This window comes from Zonotrichia leucophrys, chromosome 1 (assembly GCF_028769735.1).
Source record: "Zonotrichia leucophrys gambelii isolate GWCS_2022_RI chromosome 1, RI_Zleu_2.0, whole genome shotgun sequence".
Taxonomy (NCBI): Eukaryota; Metazoa; Chordata; class Aves; order Passeriformes; family Passerellidae; genus Zonotrichia; species Zonotrichia leucophrys.
Window position 1 is genome coordinate 62,494,053 of NC_088169.1, and position 23,436 is coordinate 62,517,488.

The window sequence follows — 23,436 nt, forward strand, 5'->3', positions numbered from 1 at the left end:
TTAAAAAAAAAATTGGAACAAATACTACTTAATAACCTGACTTGAGCACGGATTCAAAAAGCAGAAACTGATTCTTTGAAAGAATGAAAAATAGACATTCAGGTGTGTGTGAGGTATGGGCTCCCCTTGCTGGAGATTGTGTGTAATGCTGAGAAGCAAGCAACACTTAGGACTGCCAAAACTTCCTCTCTGGGAACCTTTTAAAAAAATTCAGTACATAACTGAAACTTTTTTAGTAAATACTTTAGAGTGTGGAAGTTTTTTAATCATTTAAACTTATTTTATTGAAAAGCTTCTTATTGTAGGTAAGGTACGTTGGTAATCTGAAATTGGAAGGAAGTGAATCTTGGAACTTTGACTTCACAAAGGCCTAAAAAAGGATAGCTGCAGCCAAACTGAATGAAGACCATAATGATAGTCTAATTCTATGAAAATTGAACATAATTCTGTACTACTGTTTTTGTTGATAATTATTTGAAATGTTGCTACTGCTAATAAAGCTACAGTGGCTTTTAAGTACCATTTAAAAGATGATTGTACTCTTCAAGAAGGATTTTTGTCTAGGTATTTCATCTGTGAGAGGCAGCAAAGCTCAATTATTAGACTTGTACAATGAACTAGAAAATCTTAGTAATTGCAGCTACTTTTTTTTAATTAATGTGATAGGAAATTTTTATTTCGCCTCTTAAAAATTTAGAAATATCCTCCAGTAAATTATTACAGACTTGTTAATGCAGAAATTTTAATACAGTACAGTTCTGGAGTTAATTGAAGTCCTTGATAAGGGTTTCTGCTCTTGAAAAACTTAGAATTTGTTTTGTTTTATTGTAGCCATCTTAAATGATACCATTTATAAATAACATTTTAGGTATTTTTCACCATATATCAGTGTTCTAACAGCCTCTGGTTTTGAGCATGAACAGCCATAGTCATGTGTCACCTTTCTACAAGATGTTAGGAAGCATGGATCTGTTCATACCCCCTACTTTGGATTTAGAATTCAATTCCAAATGTTGAGTTTGCCTTCAACAGAGCAGAAGATTAAATATTAAGTAAAACCTTTGTATCTGAAGGCATGGCTCTGCTACTTGCATGCATTGTGTGGCAGGTCAGCATGAAGAATGTTTTTGTTTATGTGTGCACCTCTGTGTAGAACCTTTTGAGTGATGACACTACTGAGGATGTGTTGTCCACTCGGAGAAGGGATTTGAGCTGCAGTCACTCTCTGTAGTTCTCAGTCCTGCACATTCTCTACAGGATGCTCTCCCACCCTATCCCTGGGATTTCTGATGACATCAGTTTGCTAATATAGAACTGTAATATTAGGTGTTCTATTTAAAAGCAGTTCTGTTTAACAAATAGCATTAATATGGCATTCCAGAAATTACTGATTTTTCTGAAATTACAGCAAATTTCAGTTCACTGAGAAGAGTTAAATTGGGACTGTATGGGACAAGTAGTGGAAGGAAGCAAGTTTGGTAACTGGTCATGGATTATTCTGTCTTGATGCCTAAGATGAATAGCCTAAAGATATACAAAGAGTCTGTTGCCTTAAGCTTATAGTATTTAGGGGAAAGAACTCTGCCTTATGACTGAAGTGCCATAGGTGCTGTCTGTCTGTCCTTTTGGCTAGAGAAGTAACTTAGATCAATTCCCTCATTACTTAGACAGCCTGCATACAGGTGAACTTGCACGCAGTTTGGGTGAGATTACTTGTGACTACACTTGTGTGAGGTGGCAAACAGAGTCACAAACAGGGACAGTTGCATTTTGGCTGTACATCCTCTTGTTCTTCCGACCCATTCAAAGCAGTCACTGCTCACAGAAATGGAAGGGTGCAGGTGCATATTTGCAGAAATGTCATGTAATGATTTCAAGGAACTGTATTGTGGGCAGTGAGAGTTGACAGGACTGGTAGGAAGGAGAACTGCCAAGGGTGTGTGCTATGCTACATTTGCAATATGACTTTTTAGTGTAGGCACTTACTGAATGGCTGAGTCTTCCTACATTTGTCTTTGTTTGGTGGGTTTGTCTTTGTTTTTTATTTTTTTAGCATAACCTTATCTAGTAAGCATTTTGTTCTGTGTAGGAGGCTTGTCACAGCTTTTTACACAATTCAGCATCTCGTTAGGAGAGAGTTCTACTTAAGAGTAAGAGGTGTTTCCTGCCATGTTAAATACAAAGCATTTTAAAGATCAGACTCTCTAAGGGACACTGCTGGTGCTTGATCATCTGACAAAGCTTGACCGTTCAGATTAGGACTTGGATGATAAATTATCTGCACCATTGCTGCCTCAGGACACTGTCCAGAGCAATATCCCAAAAGCAGCCATTCATAATTGTAATCTAAGATCAGATTTTTCTGTCCTCTGGAGGACAAAAAAAAAATTCTAGCTGTTTTTGCAGGAGGCAATGCCTAAGGATTTTGCTTAATTTAGAAATAAAAAAATAAAACTGTTTGTTCTTAAACGAAAATCTCTCTTTTTAAAAATCACAGTGTTCTTAAGACCACAAAGAAATTTGGAATCAATAGACCCACAGTTCACAATTCGAAGGAAAATGGAGCAGATGAGAGAAGAGAGAGAGCTTGTGGAGCAGCTACGTGAGGTATGTGAGTGTTGGTAGAATTAATTTATGCTGATGGAATGTCTTTTTTTAGTTTTTCTTTGGAAAAGTTGCTGAAGGAGAAAAATACAAGAAAGGTTATATGAGGCAATATTGCTTCTGCAAATCACATTGATGATACTGTTGCTGAAGTTCTTTATCACAATCAGATGTCTGTATTTCAGGAAAGACTTTGTAAAAATGAGAAATAATAATGGGAGTTACCTAAATGACATCCAGTTAATCAGCATGGCTTGCACTGGTGGAATTAACTATTTGTTTAATTTAATCAGAAAGGATGAAGTGAGCATTTGAGACAGAGAGAGAGGTCTAGGAACTATTTCCAAGCAGCTGGAGAAATCCCCAGTTTTGCATGTAAAAGGCAGAGTGAAATTTATTAGTTCAAGCTGAAAGCAGATAACTAATGCTTGAAGCACTTTCTTAGAAATTAAATCAGTATTTCATCAGTGGAAAATCTGAATACAGAAGTTGGTTTCCTGATACATTGTCTTGAATGTAAGAGCTAGAATCTGATGGAAATATTGATGCGTAGGATTTGTGTTACACAACTAATACCTGGGTAGCAATGTTTGTGTGACACCTGGTTGTGTTGGAAAAAACAGTTGACAGCCTTTGCTGTGAGGAATGTCAAGGTTTCCAGTTACATCCCACAGAGGGACAGACATTAACATAATTGCAAATCCTGAAAGTGATCGGTGATTTTCACTTCACATTTGAGTTACAAGACTAATTGTTCTTATCTCATTAGCTTCATGGAACGGTCAATTGAAAAACCTTCAGTTTGTTTTAAATAACATATCTTCTATTACTTAATTTTAAAGGTTCTTCTCTTTACCAAATAGTGCTTAAAAGGTGGGATTTTTAATGCAGAATGTTACAGACTTGTAGATTTGCTTTGTCTTACCTCAGGCCCTCATCTGTTCTAAGTATGAATTAACCTAACTTTGCCCTGCTGATTATATATTTTTTAACAGAACAGGTCTTATTAAAGATTTAACATTGTTGATAGAATGTAGTGTATTATCAATTCTAAATCTGAATGATGCCAAAAGCACAAGATGCAGGAATTAGATGAGACAGACTTATTGGCAGTGGGAAAGAAAATGTGGTAATGGGGAAGCAGCAGTAATAAACTGCAGTAGTTTGTAGTTATTCTGAGCCTAGTCTGTTCAGCAGCATCAATGCAGCTTTTAAACATTTCTTTGAAGAGTTACCATAGGTATGTAGCAAGCCTCAAGTTCCTAAAAATAATCATAGCTAATTTTTGCAAGATCCCTGCCTTGTGCATTAGTTCAGTTAATCCTCACAATGAAAAGTAGAACAAGGTTATTCACTGTGTCACAATCAGGCATGATTGCAGAGAAGTAATAAGGATGTCTCTACACAGTATTAGGTATTACCTAATGCTGCTACCAATAATGCTGGTTTAATGTGTTATGTTTTAGCTCCACTCACTATCCTTCTTTGCTCTCACCCTGAAATATCACGTCCTGGAATGCAAATTATTTTGTTTCTTGTGAGAATTTTGATTACAAGTCATTGAGCTAGAAACTGACCGTGTTTGAAAACACAAAGTGAGATTTTCAAATTAATGAAACTTATTTAGATATACTGGGTCCTTTAATGACATTGGTAACCACCAGAACATTTGATTATGTACTGCACAAGAAAAAAGCCCAGAACATACAAGTCATTCAATTTTTACTTTATTCAATAAATACATATATCAGTAAATTTTGCTTTTGAATTGTTTAATGGTAAGTTAGCATGTAGTGAGATTGCACAGAGCCGTGAACTCCAGCATGAAATGGTATTGAGTTGGTATTGTAGGTGCACTGTGCTCCTATAAAAAGCACACCCTGAGCTACACTGAATAGTCTCCCAACAGACAAATTAGTGTTCTAACAAATACATTTTTATTTTATTAACTTTATATGAATCTTTTTGTATCAAGTTTTGGAAAAACAGTCTCAAAGTGTATTTTTTTTGTGTACTTACTAAAAATGTTTTCTGATTTGTGAATTAAACCAAGGTGAAAATGAAACATTTTATTAGTGAACATGATGCACTCCCTTATTTGCCAGTTGAGAAACCTACATGCAAGCATTTGAGTTGTGTGTCTAGTAAAAGAAAAAATGGGAAAATATAATGAAACCCCAGAGTGCTTCAGTGGAGGCTGTTTCGTGGTGAGGCCACCCAAATAAACAATGTATGAGAAAGAAGTGAAGAGCTAGATTTCTTTAGATTGGATTTGTTGCTTTAGAGTGCTCGGAATATCATGTGACTGCCTTCAGCTGCCTGAAGGGTAGTAAAAGAGAAGGTGTAAGGCCAGGCTTTTCAAAGATTACCAGTGAATCCATGAAAAACAGTGGCATAAATTGCAGAGAAAGACATTTCAAATAGTTATAAGGAGAAAATTCTTTGCCATACAGGCAGTGAAACACTGACTAAAATTGCTTGGAGATTCTGAGGGCTCTCTGTCCTTGCAGATATCCAAAACTTAATTAACCAGGCCTCTGGTGTCACTTCAAATTTGTTAGACTGTGACCTCCAAAAATCTCTTCCAACCTACTTCCTTTATTCTAAAAAGAATTACCTATTCATAGGTATTCATATTCAACCAGTATAGGTTGAGGTGAGATATTAATAGAGAGTAATGACATTAAGAGGTTCAACTAAGAAATATCTATTTTAAGACAATGGGGAGTAATTATCTCCTAATGTAGAGTTGGAATGTTTTCAAAATTGGAGCACAGTTCAGGAAACTCATCATATATAACAATCTCTTGGGTTTGCTGGATTTTTAAAAATACTTAAGTATTTTCAAAAGTATTTTATTTTACAATATCAAATTCTGTTTGTTGAGACTTCCATTTTTCTTAACGTGTATCCAGAATTTCTCTTTTATATCTGAATGTTTTGCCTTCTCTTACCTATTTTTCTGATCACTCTAAAGCTTCCTGAATAATTTTTTGGCTACTAGGGAAAGATTGCCTTTTATTCTCTGCTTGTTCAGTCATTAACACAATGTAGTTCTGTTTCAGTTTGCTGCTGATAAAGAAAATGTAAGATGGATAAGTAGAAAACTTGGGGAAATGTTAAAAGAAAGGAGTCACATACAGTCAGTCACATGACTAATTGCATGAATATGTGTTTTTATACCTCTCTGTATAAAAAATAGTTGTGTATTGTGGCAACAGCATTGCAGTGTTGAGTTAATTTAAGGAAGTTTATGTAGTTGAGTGACTGGCATAGAGGAGGTTGTGGTTTAGTTTCTAAAGGATTAGGTATATAAAGGAATTGTAGTTTTTGGTAATAAAAACTCCAAACCTAGCTATGTGCCTACAGCATAGGAGATGAGGATATTTATTGCCTTTTTGTCCCATTTATGCATTTCTCTATCAAAGTGTGCCTGCATTCTTCCTTTGCAGAACATAGAAACAAGGCTAAAGATCTGTTTGCCCGAGGACCTGGGCTCAGCCCTGATGGACGGCGTCGTTCTGTGCCATTTAGTGAACCACGTCCGCCCTCGCTCTGTCGGCAGCATTCACGTGCCCTCACCAGCAGTAGTGAGTTGCAAGTTTCTTGCTGCACTGAGGTGTTTTATTGATTACTGTTTCGTTCCCAAATGATGTGTGGGTACATAAACCATGTTACTGTTCAATGAAAGATCTTTGCTGCTACAGGCAATGTTTGTATGACTGCAAATGTTCATTAACTTTTATACATAATACATTTATATATATCATCTAGGTGTATGTGTGTATATATATATACACAAGCACACTTAAAAACGAACAAAATTATGTTGCCTTGTTCCTAATCTAGCAACAAGATCAGGTATTTTCATAATGGCATTTGTGTTCAGAACAATATGAAATGCTTTGGTTACAAGTTTTTATTCTAGTACACCCTTAAAAAAGAAAACTAGCCTGTCCTCCTTGATTGAAAAAAAGTGAGGTTGGCTTCAGTGGTGTATGGCTTAGCAGATGTCATGCTACTAAAGCGCTTAAAACAGTTATTAGTATATTTGTCCTGTTGGGTAATATGTAGAGGTGATTCCTTTTACCTGCAGACAGAACAGAAACTTGCACTGTAGTGATTTAATATTGGCTTACCTAAATCTAAGGACCTGAAAATTACAGTACATAAACTGTGTGCACTTATTAAAACTTAAGAAAACACGATTGTGTTTTCTCTGTTTATATCTATTTATTGAATAGATAATTGTTCCAGGTTTCTGGTAGCAGTCTGGTTCTAAAGAGGTTTGTATGTTTTCAACTATTTGCCTTTTTTCTTTTTAACATACAATATGGTAAAAATTTGCCATGTGCACCCTGATTCTCAATTCTGAGAATACCATGTGCATTTTGGAGGCAGTCTGTAAGAACTTTCAAGAAGACAGATTTAAGAAAAATATACTTTTTCAGATATTCTGGTGCAATTTCTTTTGCCGTTCCTTGACTTGAAATAATTTCTATCTTTGGTAAAAATATAATATTGCCAAAATTTGCAAACTTAAATATCTGGCGTAAAAACTTCTCATGCTGATTTTGACAAATTTCTTGTGGTATTTTCTGTAACAAAAGGCACATATTTTATTTTTTTTTTCATTTTGTTTCAACTTTATATTGATATTCTCTTTCTTGAAACAGCCTTCAAATTACTTTAGCCTGGAAAATCAGTTCTTTGAATTCCTTGCTACTGCAGTGAATTCTTGGTTTAAGTGAATATTCAGGAATTACAATTGTTTCACATCTGATAAAATTAGAAACTAAAATATCTTTTTGGTAACATGATACTTCTGTAAGTATTTGGTAAATAGTTCTGAGTGAGACAAATTGTAGAAATGATTGAGATTCTAAAGTAATGAGACATTAATACTTCTGGGACATTAATATAATGTATAGCTACTATAAATTTGTGAGTACATAAAAAATTTTAAAGGTGTGAGCCTGTTAATTACAGTTAAGTCTGTTCTTCATAAGTCTGTTCTTTAGCCATAGACGATTTTTTTTTCTGTTCTACAGCCTAAACTTAGCATGGCCAAATGCAGGAGAAACGTGGAAAACTTTTTGGATGCATGTAGAAAACTGGGGATACCAGAGGTAATTTAATTGACTGTCATTTCTAGATGTTCAAAAATGAAAACACATTAATTACATGAAAGCTGAATGATAATTTTATGCACTACAGGTTTTTAGCAATAAAGACACGGAATTTAAAAACTGAGCTAAATAATGTGATTTAATACTACTTTAGTGCATTTAAGTGGCTTATTTCATAGCACTTAAAAATTGCAGGTGTTGTCCCAAAAGAGTAATTCACTATTATTTCTAATACATCTTTTTTGCTATGGGAAATATATAAGGAATTATTATAATGTATTATGTAAGTAGCCAAAAGCTTGCTATTTTTTTTTTCATTGCACAACATAACTGCATTTTTACCTCATGCTTTTAGAATATGAACTTCATCCTTCTTAATTTTTACTTTTTTTTGCAATATTTCCATTTTTTACAATGTTAAGTACTCTATGCATTGATAACTAATAACAGACTCATCTCTTGTATTGAAATATTTCTACAGCTATTTGAAGAAAAGCATTGTATGTTAAGTATGGAAAGCACGTATGTGTAAGATTTTATGATGTAGTTATAAGTATTTCAGTAGTTGGAAACAGGGAAATTGCAGTGCTTGGTAATTTCTGGTTTTCATTTAAGAATGGTATCACTTATCATGTAATTTATTCTCATCTTCATAACTAATGTAATGAATACTGAAGTTGCATTGGGATTATTTCAAAGACTTCCTTATGCTTTAGAAGAATCTATTAGAAAAAGTTAAATTTCAAATACATGACCCTCAAAAGAAGGTAAAGGTTATATAAGGTCATTTTAAACTGAACACAGGAAAATTACATTATGTATTTTCACTGGTGCTTACATATGACAGTATCACTAAGGCTGAGTTCTTTTTCGTTTGTTTCAAGAATGCTGAAATGTAAAGATATTTTGTGTGATTTTCACCACCATCCCCTTGGGGAGCAGATGGTAATGCAAAATTTCACATTGAGAAAGAATTATAGTGTCAGTTCTTTGTTTTATCTATATTTTAGCACTTGATTTGGAGGACAGCAAAAGTGACAGATAATTTTTGCTATTTGTAGGAATTTTGAGGGGGAGACTTTCTTACAGTTCCAATGAATGGTTCATCATAAATTTGATTTGACAATTCAGTGAAATGGCTCTTAAGCTGTAATGGTTCATTTAGTTCTTGTAGTTACATAATTTATTATGTTAGAATGATTTCAAATTAAAGGTAAAATTTCACTTCAGAGAAGATGAAAATCTTGTCGTTGTGGACTTCTAGACATGAAGCGTTTTTTAAGCAGCCCCAAAATTTTTCTCATATATCATAAATCATCAGTGAATAGAATACAAGTCAAATTTTCTTGGCTGTAGCCTTTTGGGAAAGAAAAGGCGAAGATCTGTTTTCATTGCTGCTCTGAGATCTTTCAGAAAGCTTTCCTTCTTTTTGATTCTGGATTTCTCTAAGTAAGCTCTCTGGAGAAATATCTTCTTCATATTTTGTGAATAGGCATTTCCATATATATATTTATTACCCCTCCTTTTTAATCTTTTCATCAAAATTACTGTTGAATTCTTTTGGATTTTTACAATTTTATTAAAGTTTATTTGTTGAAGAGTTGCATGGAGGCTTGGGCTCAAAGCCACATCTTACCAGTCTGATTTGTAAACTAACCATCTTTATGTATCTAAACAAGCTTTAACTTCTCTTGAAGGGAAAAACTCATTCACTCAAATATTAAATTAACTGCTTACAATTGTAAACTTGCAATAGGTTTTAAGTACTCTGAGCATATTCTTTTTTATTAGCCATTGGTAATTTGCAAATGTATGTTTACAAAATTTGCTATATTTTGTGAGAACACATTGTGTTGTGGAGCTAGCTAGTAGATGCTAGAACTTTGCTGTGTGTTCCAGGGACATGGATTAGGAATGCAAAGTTGTGTAATAGTGAGTATGGCAGTCAGCTGTCAAAGTTTTTAAAGAACTACAGATGGCATGCTCATGCTGCTTCAGATGGATGAGCTGTGCAGTACCTAACTATCTCTGGAGAAACCAGGAAAAGAAGTGACTTTTTTTTTAAACAAGCACCTTATGTGGGAAAGTGATGGATTCTACTTTTGAGTCCTTACATACCTGTAGGTTTTGGGCTTTTCTGTGGTACTTATGCCCATGTCTAGTTCATGAGAATTGACTTGAAATTCTGCTCCATGGGTTTGAAAAGGCTTTTAAATGGTCATAATTTGTGCTGGTTTGTTTTCAGTTATTTAAGGAATAGAGTATGTGCTGTTTCTTGAACTCCACAGGTTTGGAATAATTTCCTGTTTAGTCATGTAAAATGAAAATAAGAAAATAGCTAAGTAATTGCTGTGCTGATGTGCATGGTCTCTTACTTCTGTGGTTTTCAGCATTCAATTCTTGGATCAAAATTACTTTCCCAGAATGATCCTGGGAAGTTTCATACAGATGTAGAACAATGCAGCTGCTATCTAAATGTGTCACACTGAGTATTTGGCATCTTGACCAAAGAGTTGCAAATACAAAATTGAGGAACATCCTTGTCTCTTTATCATGACTGGTATGTAGAAGACTCTGAAAGCCATTACCTGCCAGGTGAGAGTTCCAATACAGTGGGGGACACATTGAAATTGATTTCTGTTAACAGCCACATGATGCTTTTGACTGCATGCAGAAGGAACGTGCTGGATCACACGCAAGAGGGAGGTTTGAAGTCTGACCGTTAATAAGAAACTAAATAGCAATGCTCTGGCTGCACCAGGAGGCTGTTAAAAGTGTGAGACTTGCAAAACAATCAAATTGTGTCCCAATTTTGCTACTAGGCTTTGCTGTAGCGCCATATCAGTAAACCTCTTAAATCACTTTTTGAGACAAAACAACCTTTTTGTTTGATGTAAGAAAGGGATGTTGGCAGGTAAGTATCTGAAAGTATGAAGATTCAGAAAATGTCTGCTGTGCCCCTGAGGAGTTGTGTTACAAAAAGGTTCAATCCTTGTTTCTTAGAAAATTGCTAAAGAATACTTTATTTTACATTGTTAACTAAAATCCATCAAATTACCTGATTTACCTCAGCAGGGCTGAGGTCCTGCTGCATTTTGCAGTGACAGTACAGTACTTGGATTGTGCCATTCACTGGACTAAACATTGTTAATGTCATGTGAGCCCACAAATAATACCACCCTCACTGCTAACTCAGTTCGTCCATGTTGCACCCACCCTCTCACACTTTGTGGGTTTGAAAAATAAAGCTGGATTTTTTACTTCTCTTTTGCGTGGCAGCGTGGCCCCCAAAGTGTCAAATGTAATGATTCCGTATTGCAGTTTTACTCTTCCTAATGACTTCTCATGCCAAAGATATTAAAAATTGTCAGAAGAGTGAAATATCATCACATTACCTTGTATGTGAAGTTATGGAAGTATTTTGTTTACAACTGCTCTTTCATAAAACCAGTAACTATATAGGTAAATAAAGGCAAAAATATGAATGCAGTTTTCTTCAACTTGTCATTGCAAAATCAGTATTCATACTAGGAGTAAGGACATAGACTTTGCTATTTCAACTTGCAAATTAATAACTCAATTAAGCTTGAGCTTTTATTCTTGGTAGCTGTTATTCCTGGTAATCCATATTACAGGGTGTTATGCAATTTCAGTAGTGTGAATCAGGAGTCCTTCCAAAAGTTAAAAATTGATTTGTGGTGGGTTGAATGATACTTTACTATAAGTAAGATTTAGACCAAAACAAAGCTGTACATGCAATATGTGTGAAAGACAAAAGTTACAAGTTTTGTACATATTTTCTGGTTCTCAGTTATGAACAAATAAGGGGTATCAGAAGTAGGATTTTTTTAAGCATTTTTTGGAAAAGAAAATGTAGTCTTTTCAATGTCTTTGAAATTAGCTTTTTACAAAGACAGGAATTAATTTTTATAGTATTCAGCTTACACTAATGTAATATCTTAAGAAGCATATTTTGACTCTTTATTGGGGTCAGGTCAGAAAAATACAATTTATCTTTTTAAAAAGAAAATAAATACTTCCCCACATAACATACTATATTGATCATCATATAGTTTAAAAATGAAGATAGACTGAAGTTATCATGATTACTAATAGAATGGTAATTTTTATTTGCAAAAGGTAGTGATAAAATGAAATCTTTCACAGTCAAATGTTCCAGTGTCTGTGTTCCAGCACATCAGCAGTTTGCAGCACAATTTGGTATGATAAATAATACCTTGGGTAGGTATGAGAGACTTCTACCATATCTCTTAAATTTTCAGTCATTTACTTTGTGTAAACATACTGAGTAGAAAAGAGAGTGATGATAAGGAATGGCTTTTTGGATCTCACATCATTGTACAAAGATGCAGACTACAAAAGGTTTATCTGTGCCCCTTCTGAGTGACTTTAGTCTTGCAAATGGGTCCTAATACTGTGTATCAGGCTCTCTTCTGATAATGTGATTCACTATGTGGCAATGTCAGACAGGATTATTCTAAAAATCAGTGTGACTTGAGTTAGCGTAGGAATTGCAAGTTAAGTAAAACAATAATAAAGAAAAACGAAACAGGAGGCTTTTGTATTCTAAAAGTAACAAAACAAAGGAGGCAGCCAGGCAGTGACTGTAAAGTGTTTTACCTTCTATCCACCTGTTAGTTGTTCAACTGGTAATCATGTTTTTCAGTTTAATGCAAGGTATATTATCATTGCCACTTATGCTTGTTTTCTAATCACTTCACGTAATCAGTTACTTCTCCTTAGTTTCATCATGAGACATCCATGAAGTTGCAGTAAGTTTATCAGGTATGACTCATTTCGCCACCTTTTCCCTCTGGACTCTGTAATGGACCCTGTGTGGCCTATGGTATGGAGTTAAGTGGTTCAATACACTCTCAATTACAGTCCTGAAATCGGAGTTCTGAGCTTCCTTTCATTTATGTTTTGAGTTTAGTGCGTATGCACTACAGATTTCTTTCTTTAATGCACTTCTGCAAGCTTAATCTTGACTTTTTTTACCAGAGTGTAGATGCGAGGAGGTCAGTTCTGAAATGCTCTCTGTTTTCAGTTACTGCAGGGGCATGCAGAATGAGGGTGGTTTGTGCACACAAACAGCTGGTTATGCTTTTGCTGTTGTATTTCTGTCTTACTGTGTTTATTCTGTGTGCATGATTGACAGCTCTATGATTTAATCATACAGCTTCATAGATGTAATGTCAGTCCATAAATGTAATTATTAAATAGGTGTATCTTTGTCATTCTTACTAGCAATAATTTCAATCCCCTAAATAGAGGGGCAGTATTTGTCATAGATGGGTGGATGAGTGATTATCTTTGAGACTTTGTATGGAGGTCATGTGCTTTTACACTATTTCATGATGTCATGTTTTAGTTTTGTATTTTTATTGCACAAGATCAGTGCAATAAGTGGAAATACGTCTGCCGTTTTAGAAAAGCTATATATTTTTCATCGACAAATCTAAAATACATAAAATAGAAATATTTTACATTATAAGGTGTGAATATAACACCAAGTTATTCATCATCACAGAACACACAAAAATATATATTCCTAAGTCTTCCCCAAGTTTCACTGAATTTAACTAAAACACACCATGGCAGTTTCTGTAGAAAGTTTCTTCTGCATGTGTTGGCTGTTTTTGTACGCTTTGGCTTCTTATGCTGCTTAGGATGTTAATCTTGGGTTAGCAACTTCATCAGTATCTGGAAACAGTCAACCTATGACTATCTCTCAATCTCTAAAGTCTGAAATTACTCCCTTTTCCATTTGACTGCAGTAGGTACTGTTGGCATTGTTTTGGGGTTTTTTTGGACAAAAATTTTAAAAGGTCTTTGATATAAAGGTCTGGCATTTTATTTTTAAAATATAAATTGGACCTATCTTAGATATTTACTTTTGATATGTATTTGCAGTAAGTAGGAATTGAGTCTTGGATGTTGTTCCAAAATTAATCCAGCATTTACTGGGTTTATTGGTGTCTTTGGTATAAACGCAATATATTATGTAGTTGATAGTCACGAATAGTTTGCACTAAAACTTGTTTCTGTGGTAAGCAGCTTGTGGATGTAGGTGTACAAATACAGTACTAAACCTATCCCATTTTTAAACAAGATCAGCATGTTTTTGTGCTGTCTGTGAGTTTTCATACTCTATAAAATAACAGAATTGCACTGAAGTTTATTATCACACTAGAGTTTTGAGTTAAAAAATTCTGAAAAGGACTGCAAAAAAAGTGTTGTTGCTAGGCAGGTTGGTTCTCTACTCTGTGTCTGCTGGCCTAAGTAACACAATTTTGCAGCTTTTGACTCCTGGTAAAGCTAGAACCACTCATGGTAAGCAAAAATAAAACAAAAAGAAAAAAAAAAGTGTCACTGTTTAATTTGTGTATAAATGACAGTTTTGACTTACAGTTTCACTAGCCACTTTTCAGGATAGAAAGGCATTTAAAATATTTTCAAGTTTAATTTATTTCAAACTAGAGCTTGAAACTTTGCACTAACAGGAAACAGACATTGAACTTCCATGTCTTGGTTTATTTGGTGTACTGTCAGTTCATTAAGGAAGTGGGACTGAAAAGCTTCCACAGGAGGAGTGTTCTTTCAAATTCTTACTGCATGTAATTTTGTTCAGTAAGTATTCATTATCTCCGTAAGGCCTTATTTACAATGTAAAACGGTATCTTAGATTGCATTTTCAAAGTACTAGTGTTGCTTGGTTTGATTTAAATGTTAAATATTATGTGAATATATTGGTACTATTACATATTTCACTTCATATTGTATAGCTAGTCCAGAGTAAGTTGCCACATCAAGTAATTGATACTTTCCAAAAAACGTATGGGAATCTAACCTGCTAATAATTTTAAAAATGCTATGTAAGAAATTTAGTGTCCAATGCTTCAGTTTAGAAACTTTACTAAAATCAAGTATAGTTAGTGCTGCAATGCTTTTTTGAGTTCCTATCCCTGGGTATCATTTGAGGTAATATTTGAATACCAAGGTTTAGATTACTATATTAGAGAATTTTGCATACTTCTAATGATTTCTGTAAGTACTTTTTCTTTAGACTTCATATTGCTGCTGCTTGTGCTTTTAACAGCTTTCTAACCCACTCTTTGCTATTTTTAAGTTAGTTTTTTCAGTTGGTTCCATTTAAGCATTTGAATAAGGTCCAGATGGACAAAGGTGTGCAGACCGTATTGGAACGAGCGGATCACACGCACTTCCTAACCCTTGTGAACTTGGGCACAATTTTGGAAGGATCAGAAGGCTTGAGCTCTTCTATCTTAACATTCTGATGTTATATGATAGATTCAGTATTTAGAGGAAATAAAAGAAAGCTGGGATGTCTAGTGACTAAGGCAACACTAGGAAGAAACTATTCCTACATGTTTATGCTAGAATATTGTGATAATTTATTTATCAATATCTTTCTATTTTTGTATTTTTAATTTTTTGCACTCTTTTTCTGTTCTAATGGCTGCCCTTCGGGATAGGCTGACCTCTGCTCTCCGTATGACATCCTGCAGTCGGATATTCGTCACATTCGAAAGACTGTTGACACTCTGCTCGCCCTCGGGGAGAAACCCCCACAATCAACTTCTACTTTTCGCTCCTGGGATCTATTAGGCTTTTGTCTTTTCCATATACTTTTTATAGTCTTGATGTATATAACTTATCACTGGAATTTGCTAACAGCATAACCTGTTCGCATGTGCGCACAAACTTTCTGCTTTGTCTCTGAAAAATTACAGGTACTTAATTTCCTTCCTTTGCCTTTCAAACTTCTCCCTTTCCCTTACTTCCTTGTAATATCTTTATTAATCTCTTGAAATAGAAGAGAGGAGTAGCATCCTGAAGGCAAGTCCCATGTCTTCTGTCCCCTCCAGCTGTAGTTTAAGACCTTATGTATCTCCTTATTTATAGCTTTTCTTTCATGTTGCCTAGACTACTCACTAAATGTGTTGAAGCAGTGAAGCTTCTCTTATTCCATATTTGGGTGTAGGCTAGATGTGTATCACAAGCTAAATGGAGCTGAGCCTCTTACTTTTTGTGAAAATTCAAGAATGCTGCAAATACTGAAGCAGTTTCAGGTGGCACTTCCAGCAGGTGATAGTATTTTCCGAGTGGGTGCCAATTATCTCTGCACATACTGTGTTAAGAGCACTTAGAGAGCTATCTTTCAAATTACTGTGATTTTTTAAAGTCTTATATATTAACAAGAGTACTGTAACTTTAAAGATTGTTGTTCATCTCTACTGTTCTGATTAAATTCCATACTGGAGCAGTTATGTTTTCCTATGGTAGAATAATCTTTTTCTTCTGTCATACAAAACAGAGTCCTTTCAAGCACTTGCTACATTAGTCCCCAAAGGCGACTGTAAATTAGCAGTGGATATGAGCAAGACTTTCGTTTCAGGATGAAGGTCATGCAGTACAGTGACACAGTTTGGGAATAAGCTATTAGATTCCTTGACCTGCCATTCTTTAGTGTGGCATCAAGCAAGTCCCATCATTATCTTCTCTGTTTCATCACCTGTGAACATGCAGATACTGTTTGTTTGTTTGTTGTTTGTCTCACCAATGGAGCAAAGACAATATAGCTAGGAAAAGGGATCCTCTGGGAAGACTCTAGCTTTTCCATCCTACGAAGTTTTAAAGAGCAGTTTAGACATACATTAGGCAGGAACTATTTTGGTATGTTTGACCTCTGCCTATGGTTATACTGCTGGACTGATGACTTCTATTTCCCTTCCAGTTCTGGGTTCTGTTCATCTACTCTAAACTTAAAATAAGACAGTTTTGGGGTTTTCTCCTTATTGAAATGAAATATTAATTTTATTGAAATTTAAATGTATTTATTATTTAAATTTATAATTAATAATATTAATTATTTATTTTAATTTGACAAATTAAGTTTTATTGAAAAATGCAAACCCTCAAGAATAAACTTATATCGGCATTGCAATATTGGCCTAGATGCTGTTGCCTAAATTTGTAATTCAGGCTAGCTAACCAAAGGACCTCAGTTTTGTGTCTTGGAAATACATGCATTCATTTCCCCCCATCTAGTATATAATAAAATAAGTTATAGACTTTTAGAGTATAACTAGGATAAGAATTTGTGTGTTACTGATTATTCTGGCCATACAGTTATTATTTAATGCTGCTCTCTAAATATTCCCACTCCGCAGATACTTGTAAAATTTTATTAAAAAACTTTTAAGTGCAGTTCTATTCCTGGTTTCTGTGGCTTAAATATATAGATAGATATATATAGACAGATATACTTAAAAAGTAGCAAGTGTATTAGGTATAGGTTTTACAATGGAAAAATTAGTTTCTGGTGGTGGATAAATCAAAATTTTTAAAGGGTTTGGTGTGGCAGCTTCCAGTGCATACATATAATAACAACTTTATTGTAAAGAGTGTCATCTGTGACAAAGCGAGAGTTCAGTGAGTGCATCTAAGCTTTTTATTTGGTATATAGCTGTAGACTTGTGCCTTCATCCTGCACAGGCCTGTCTTCTAACTGTGAGCCTAATCTCAGCAATTCCAACACCAGACACTTGTTTATTCAATCACAGCTTGACATTTAAGCTTTCACTTTGAGCAGATCTTTGCTTTGATTTTTTTGTTGTCTTGTTCTAATTATTTTGCTTTTCTGATTAAACTAAATGACATATGGCTTGAATCAGTTCAGAATCTACTTATATGTTTGTTTATAGTCCAGTGTTGACATTTGAGACAGAAGTGATGTCTTCTATAGGCTTGAGGTTTTGCTATTGCTCCCATAAGTGGTAAACAGGTCTCCTGTCGATGGTTTGTGTTGTGCCCTCCTTATATAGTGCTGAGCTGAATGTATGAGTACATCTTTTCAAATGAGAAAATTACGTGGAGAAACGTTTTGCTGCCATTCTATAATACACATCTGTCTCTGTCTATTAACATATCTGATTATCCACTGTATCCAATAGTTTGGAGGGCAGTAAGAGGAGTAATCAGTGTGTTTTGCATTTTCAGTGTGCAGAAATGGAAGTTCATGTCTTCAGTGGTTGAACACTTTATCAGAGTAGACACTGGGCTGGAAACTGAACTACTGTTGTGCCAGTGTTCACCAAGTGAATGTCCCCCAGTGACACTTAACTCTCAAACTTGTCTGAAGTCCTAACTTTGTGTATACTTACCATGCAAACAGAGTCATCACTTAGGGACCATTTTCTGTGTGTTCTCAGCTATGACAATATCTGGTATTTGAAGTGTAGCATTATGTGCAGTTTCTGGTAGTTAGAGATGGTGAAGCCATCTTGAAACAGATGGTGAAAAACACCAAACAAACTTGGTTCATGACAAGCAGAGCTGTGCTAACATACATGAAACTTATCCAGTTTGGTATTTTTTGGGTGTTGTTATTGATTACACTTCCAAATATCTATAAATCTTACAGGGAAAGAAGCAGTGAAATTACCCTTACATTTTCTGAATATAGTAAAGTTTCTCAAAATATATTTCAAATGTAATGCAAATAAGAAAAATATCTGTCTTTCCATCTCTGAAGTCAATAATTCCTACACTAAATGGGGAACTGGAAACTAAAACATCTTTAATCTACTGTAATAGGTTTTTTGCTAAATTCAGAGTCCCGCTTCTGTGCTGCTGTTCTGTGGCTTTAGTACTTGTGAACCAAACAGTTCAACTCTTTGATGGTTCCTCACCTTTGAGGAGATGTCAATATTGAGATACCCAGTTAGATATAATTGGTACTTACTGCTCATAGCTAGTTACATAATAAGGTTGATCACCTTGAGTTTAAAAAAAAAAAAAGTGCACTGTAGTTCACCCTTATATTCATTAATAACATTAATTATATTTGCTCCTCTGTTTCTTTTCCCATTCATTTTTTTGCATTGCGGTGATCGTCAGAGATTTTCAAACCATGACATCCTAACAAATGGGTTTCCAGTCTGTACTGTGCCCATCATACTCTCATGTCCTGTGGAGATCATCTCATCCATACTGCAATAAAATGATGAATGCAACTTGTAGTGGATATTCTTGCTGACAAAATTTGTTTGCACTGGATCACAAGTGGCATTTTGATGTGAGAATTTGGCTTTTTTCTCGATAGAAAAAAGAAATATTTTCAAGTGCAGTGTAATGCAGTGTAGTAGTCCTTTAAATGCCTTTTGTAAATTAACAATTTTTTATAGCTGAAAGCTGTATATAGATCCCATTGTGCTCCTAATAAGTGTTCTGAAAGTTGAACTTTTAGTGAATGGGGACTGAATTAGGTGTGAGCAAATATTCAATAGGGTTTCTACTCAGTATACATTAATAAGTTACCAAAGAATTGCCATGTCATTGTTTTTCACAAAAATTTTTCTCCTGTTGCAAAAAAACCCCAAAAATCCCAGTCATACATGCAAGTTGAGACAAAAATGGTACAGCTGGTTTTGTGAAACTTTTCCATTTCCTTCATTTTTATAACACAAGCTGTATTATGCAGAAAGAGCAGTAGAAAAATACTGTAAGATAATGATGTATTCTGCTTTGATGATACAAAGCACTCGTCACTTTCTCAGAATTTAATATGTAACTTTATGGTATAATTGGTATTTCCCTTTTAAGACTGTGTTTTCTCTTACTGTTTCATGTGTGTCTTGTCTTTATTAAGATTTTTGTTCCTTGAAGTTTCAGCTCACTGTTTTCCAAGCTTGTTAGAATAAAACTGTGAGGGATTTTATAAAATACGTGGTCTACTTTTAAACTTTATGGCTCAATGTCATAATTTATTGAAGAATCCAAAGCCCATCATCAGCAATTACAGTTTTGCAAATATCCAATTTATTGGATGTGCAGAAGATGCATCTATATAGATGTCTAGCTGGCTATGACTCCAAATACATGATTTTGCAGCTGCAGTGTGGCCTGAATTACTGTGCTTTTTTATACCTCTGTTCATTTTTACTTGAAATGGTAGTTCAGGGCATCTCCCATATACAAACATCAACAGTAATAGTGGAAAAGGAAAAATATCTAAAAGGACATAATTTCAAATTGCCTTAGATATATGAAAAAGTAAATATTTGCTATAGCTTTCTTTTCTGACCTTTAGAAAGAAAATTAGTTTTGTCCTAAAAAAATGCAAAGGTTGTGTATATTGGACATAAGTTTGCTTAATCGTAATGCCCTGAAATTTCTTTTATTGACTTCCCACTTCAATATAGTTGGCTTCAAACATGAAATCATGGGTATTACATGGACTTAGGTTTTTTAATAAATATGTGCTTTGAGAAATTGCACATTCCAATATTCATTGTTTTATGAATATTTTTCCCCTGTAGATCTGAAATCTCACATTCTACAAATACAAGGAAGAAAGAGAAAGGCTCTTGCTGAATCATGGGATTCCTTTCCTCTGTATTTTTACTAACAAATGCACACAGCTGGGCGTTTCTCTTATCATGATGTGGTCATTTTACCCCTTACCAATCTGGCATTATGGCAGCAATGTCTTTTTTATAAATGCTTACTGTATCTGAATTGCCAAACTGCTTGCCCTGCCATAAACTAATTCAAACAGTTGTCCTGACTTTGAAGTCATCTAGTGTTGAATAAAAATAGATATGTCTGTGAAGTGTGTCCCATGTTTTTGAGGGATTAGTGTCATTGTGTAGTCCTGACTTCTATCCTAAATCAGATATTTGTTCCAGGATTAGAAGCTTGCTGTGGCAAGCACATGCACACGTGCACATTTGTGTGTACTTCTGTGGTACTGTCTCTTTGTGCTGCTTTGTGATTCAGCCTCCTGCTGCTGCCTCCTGCTGCTGCCTCCTTTTTATGCACTTAACATTTTTTCCTTCAGGAGGACTTTGTTCTTTTGCTTCATTATGAGTTTGAAAACATCTTTATCCATTCAAAATGGCTGTGTGTCTGTAGAAGGTGGTCTGCTGGCAACAAGTCATTTAAGTTCCTTTGTGTTCTTAGAGAGAAAAAAGGCAGTAAAAATATATTAGACCTTCATTAGTGCAGTGGATAGAGAATAGAGAGGTTGGTGCTGCTATGAGGAGTGGCAGCCCTTCCCACCACAATTGTTTTAGGCTGTCTGTAGAATTAGTATCGACTTCTTCCATCTGTTCTTTTGGAGTTTGTTCAGTGATGGTTTCAACAGGGGTGTTTATAGAGAGAGAGTTCACATCTCTACACAGAAATGCTATGTGTTTACATCTATTGTAATTGGGACAAGTATTTTATTTAATGTGGGGAGAAGTGAGTGGAGTCTCCTCAGAGTCAGGGGCAGGTTCTCCTCTTGCTTGGCCAGGCATTTGCTTCAAGATGCTAGGATTTCAGGAAAGCTTTGAAATCTCCATGGCTTGCAGCTTCACAGCTTTGCTGTTGGTGGTTTCCAGAGAGCAGTGGTATCTGGCGAGGGAATGAGGCAGAGCATGGAAAGCAGGGACAGCACCCGACTTAAGTGCAGAGACACCTGGGATGGTACTGCTGCTATGGGAAGCTGTTGTTTGTGCTTTGGATTCCATCCTTGGCAGAATTTGCCTTTTCTTAGTCTGAGAAATAAAAATGTGACTCAAAAACTGATTTGAAAAGTGTAGGAGACAAGAGTTGATGAAAGCCATTTAAAAAGCTTTTAAAATAGTGTTTAGGGCTTACATATCAGAACTGATTTGTGACACATTAAGAGAAGCTGGTCATTTTTAGGAAGTGGCATTGGTCTCATTGTCAGATTTGGAAAGTTCATTGTAGCCATGTGTTTAGCTGCAGAATTATAAAATAAGAGCCAAGCGTGCTTCATAAGAGAAGACTGTTAAGTATGTGTTTTGACTACTGACATAGAATGGTACATAAAAAGCTTATGAGGTGGGAAACTTTTCACTCCTACAACACAGTTGTATGGTCCTGTTTTTTTACAGACCTCCTAGAACAGCTTTCCTGATTGGAGTATGCATCTTGTAAATTCAGCAGGTAGAGAGAGGTTGCTTCATACAAACTAAATTACTCTGCTGTCTTTAAAATAATTAGATAATGCTTGCCTTTAAAAACAGAAAAAAAACATATTGGATGGGTTTTTAATAGGAAATAGGGCCTGCATTCCCTTATGCTTTAAGTACAAATGTGCTTACAAGCAACTGCAAAAATCCTAGCAAGACAGCATGACAGAGCAGCTCAGTGAGTGCCACAAGGTGCCACAAAAACGGTGGGTTTGGAATTTAAATTTTTCTAAGTAAACATTTTTTAATGCTGGTGGATTAAGCAAATCTGACTTCAATAGCAAAATGCAGAATATTTTCGAACATAAATATCTAGCAAGGTAGGTTTTCTTAATGTTGAGTTTTTGGGTTCAGCCCATACCCTTCAGCCTTGTAATGCCAATCCCTTAGTTTTCAGATACTGGACTCAGTAGGCCTTCTTGTTAAATGCCTTTTGTCTAGCCCGGAAGAATAATGAAATATTGGCATGCTAAGGGCCACCAAATCTGTGAAACAAGAGCCTACTCTGCAAGGACACTGGAAAGAAGTAGAAGAGTGTGGAAAGAATAACATTTCACTTCAGGTGTCTGATTTGTATTCTCAAATAAAATTAATATGGTTCCTTTTTAAAAAAAAATTGAAATCAGAGCATTGTGGATTTCTAGATGAACTGGCTCCCAGGACAGCAGATTGGCAAAATGTCTGGTAGAAATCACACCTTTGAAGTAGAAGAATATTGGGTGGTTTTTTTCACCCTTTTATTTGCTATCACTCTGTCTACCTTCTTATGTAGCTACTCCAGAGCTAATCAGTATCAGTTTAGGAGTTTGCATCCTAAACTATATGATTTTGTGGAAAAGACACTTTTTTAAGAGGAATAAAAGTTGGGGGGAACCATCTCTGAAAGCTTGCAGGTCAATATTTCAATCAGTAGAACAAACAAGAATGAACTGCTGACTCACTGTCTTTACTTAAAGGATCAGTTTATGGTAGGTAGGTTTGGAATGGAAATGTGACTGATGACCTGGAATGGCTGCAAGATGGGGGTAGTTCCTTGGCCTGGCTGGACAAATAGTTGCAGCAGGGAGGGGCAGGCTGGCTGACAGGAGCAGGAGGCTGATGCCACAATAGTTTGGTTAGTGTGACTCAGAATCCACAAACTCAGTGGAAGTAGTAACTCAGTGTTAGCAAGAATATTACTATAGATACTCTCTTCCATGTGGGAAATGTATGTTGTCCATCTCCTGCAGACCTACTCAGCCAAGCTCCCTGAAAATTATCTGTTTTAAGTTGTTTCTTGGGTCTTAAATAAATCTTTTAAACATAAAATAATAAATACTAAAACAGCTTTAGTAGTAAATATAAAATGTAAACAAAATACAGATAAATTACAGTTACCAGTATCAGATGCTGTCATTGTAAATGAAGTTTGGCTCTTATCTTCAGGTAGTTAGTAAGTATGTTTTATGCATAAGGGAAATATTTGTTAACAAAAGAAAGTCATAAACATCAGAAGTAGTGGAACAGCTGTTTAGTACTGATACTTTTCTGGAGCTGTGGCCCACTGGAGGAGGTCTCCTGAGCAAGGACTGGACTAGAGTGGAAGGAGATAAAAACAATTAAACATAGGTGCATAACATAGTAAAGACTCTATGAATTGTTCTTGTGTGTACTGGTTACATTGTATTGAGTTGTAA

At 35.2% G+C, this 23,436-nt stretch overlaps 1 protein-coding gene across 7 annotated transcripts in view; it reads left to right on the plus strand.

Moving 5' to 3' along the window:
• Positions 1-23,436, plus strand: part of LRCH1 (leucine rich repeats and calponin homology domain containing 1) — a 116,492-nt gene that overhangs the window by 89,014 nt on the left and 4,042 nt on the right. For 5 of the 7 annotated variants that reach the window (XR_010440494.1, XR_010440497.1, XR_010440496.1 and 2 more), the window contains 4 exons: positions 2,498-2,607; positions 6,057-6,194; positions 7,656-7,733; positions 15,251-15,508. Coding sequence is in view for 2 of the 7 variants with exons in the window: in XM_064714707.1 (XP_064570777.1) it covers positions 2,498-2,607; positions 6,057-6,194; positions 7,656-7,733 (326 nt within the window). In the remaining 5 variants the exon portion in view is untranslated. The remainder of the gene's footprint in view (positions 1-2,497; positions 2,608-6,056; positions 6,195-7,655; positions 7,734-15,250; positions 15,509-23,436) is intronic. The other 2 variants (XM_064714707.1, XM_064714722.1) reach the window with 1 other exon arrangement.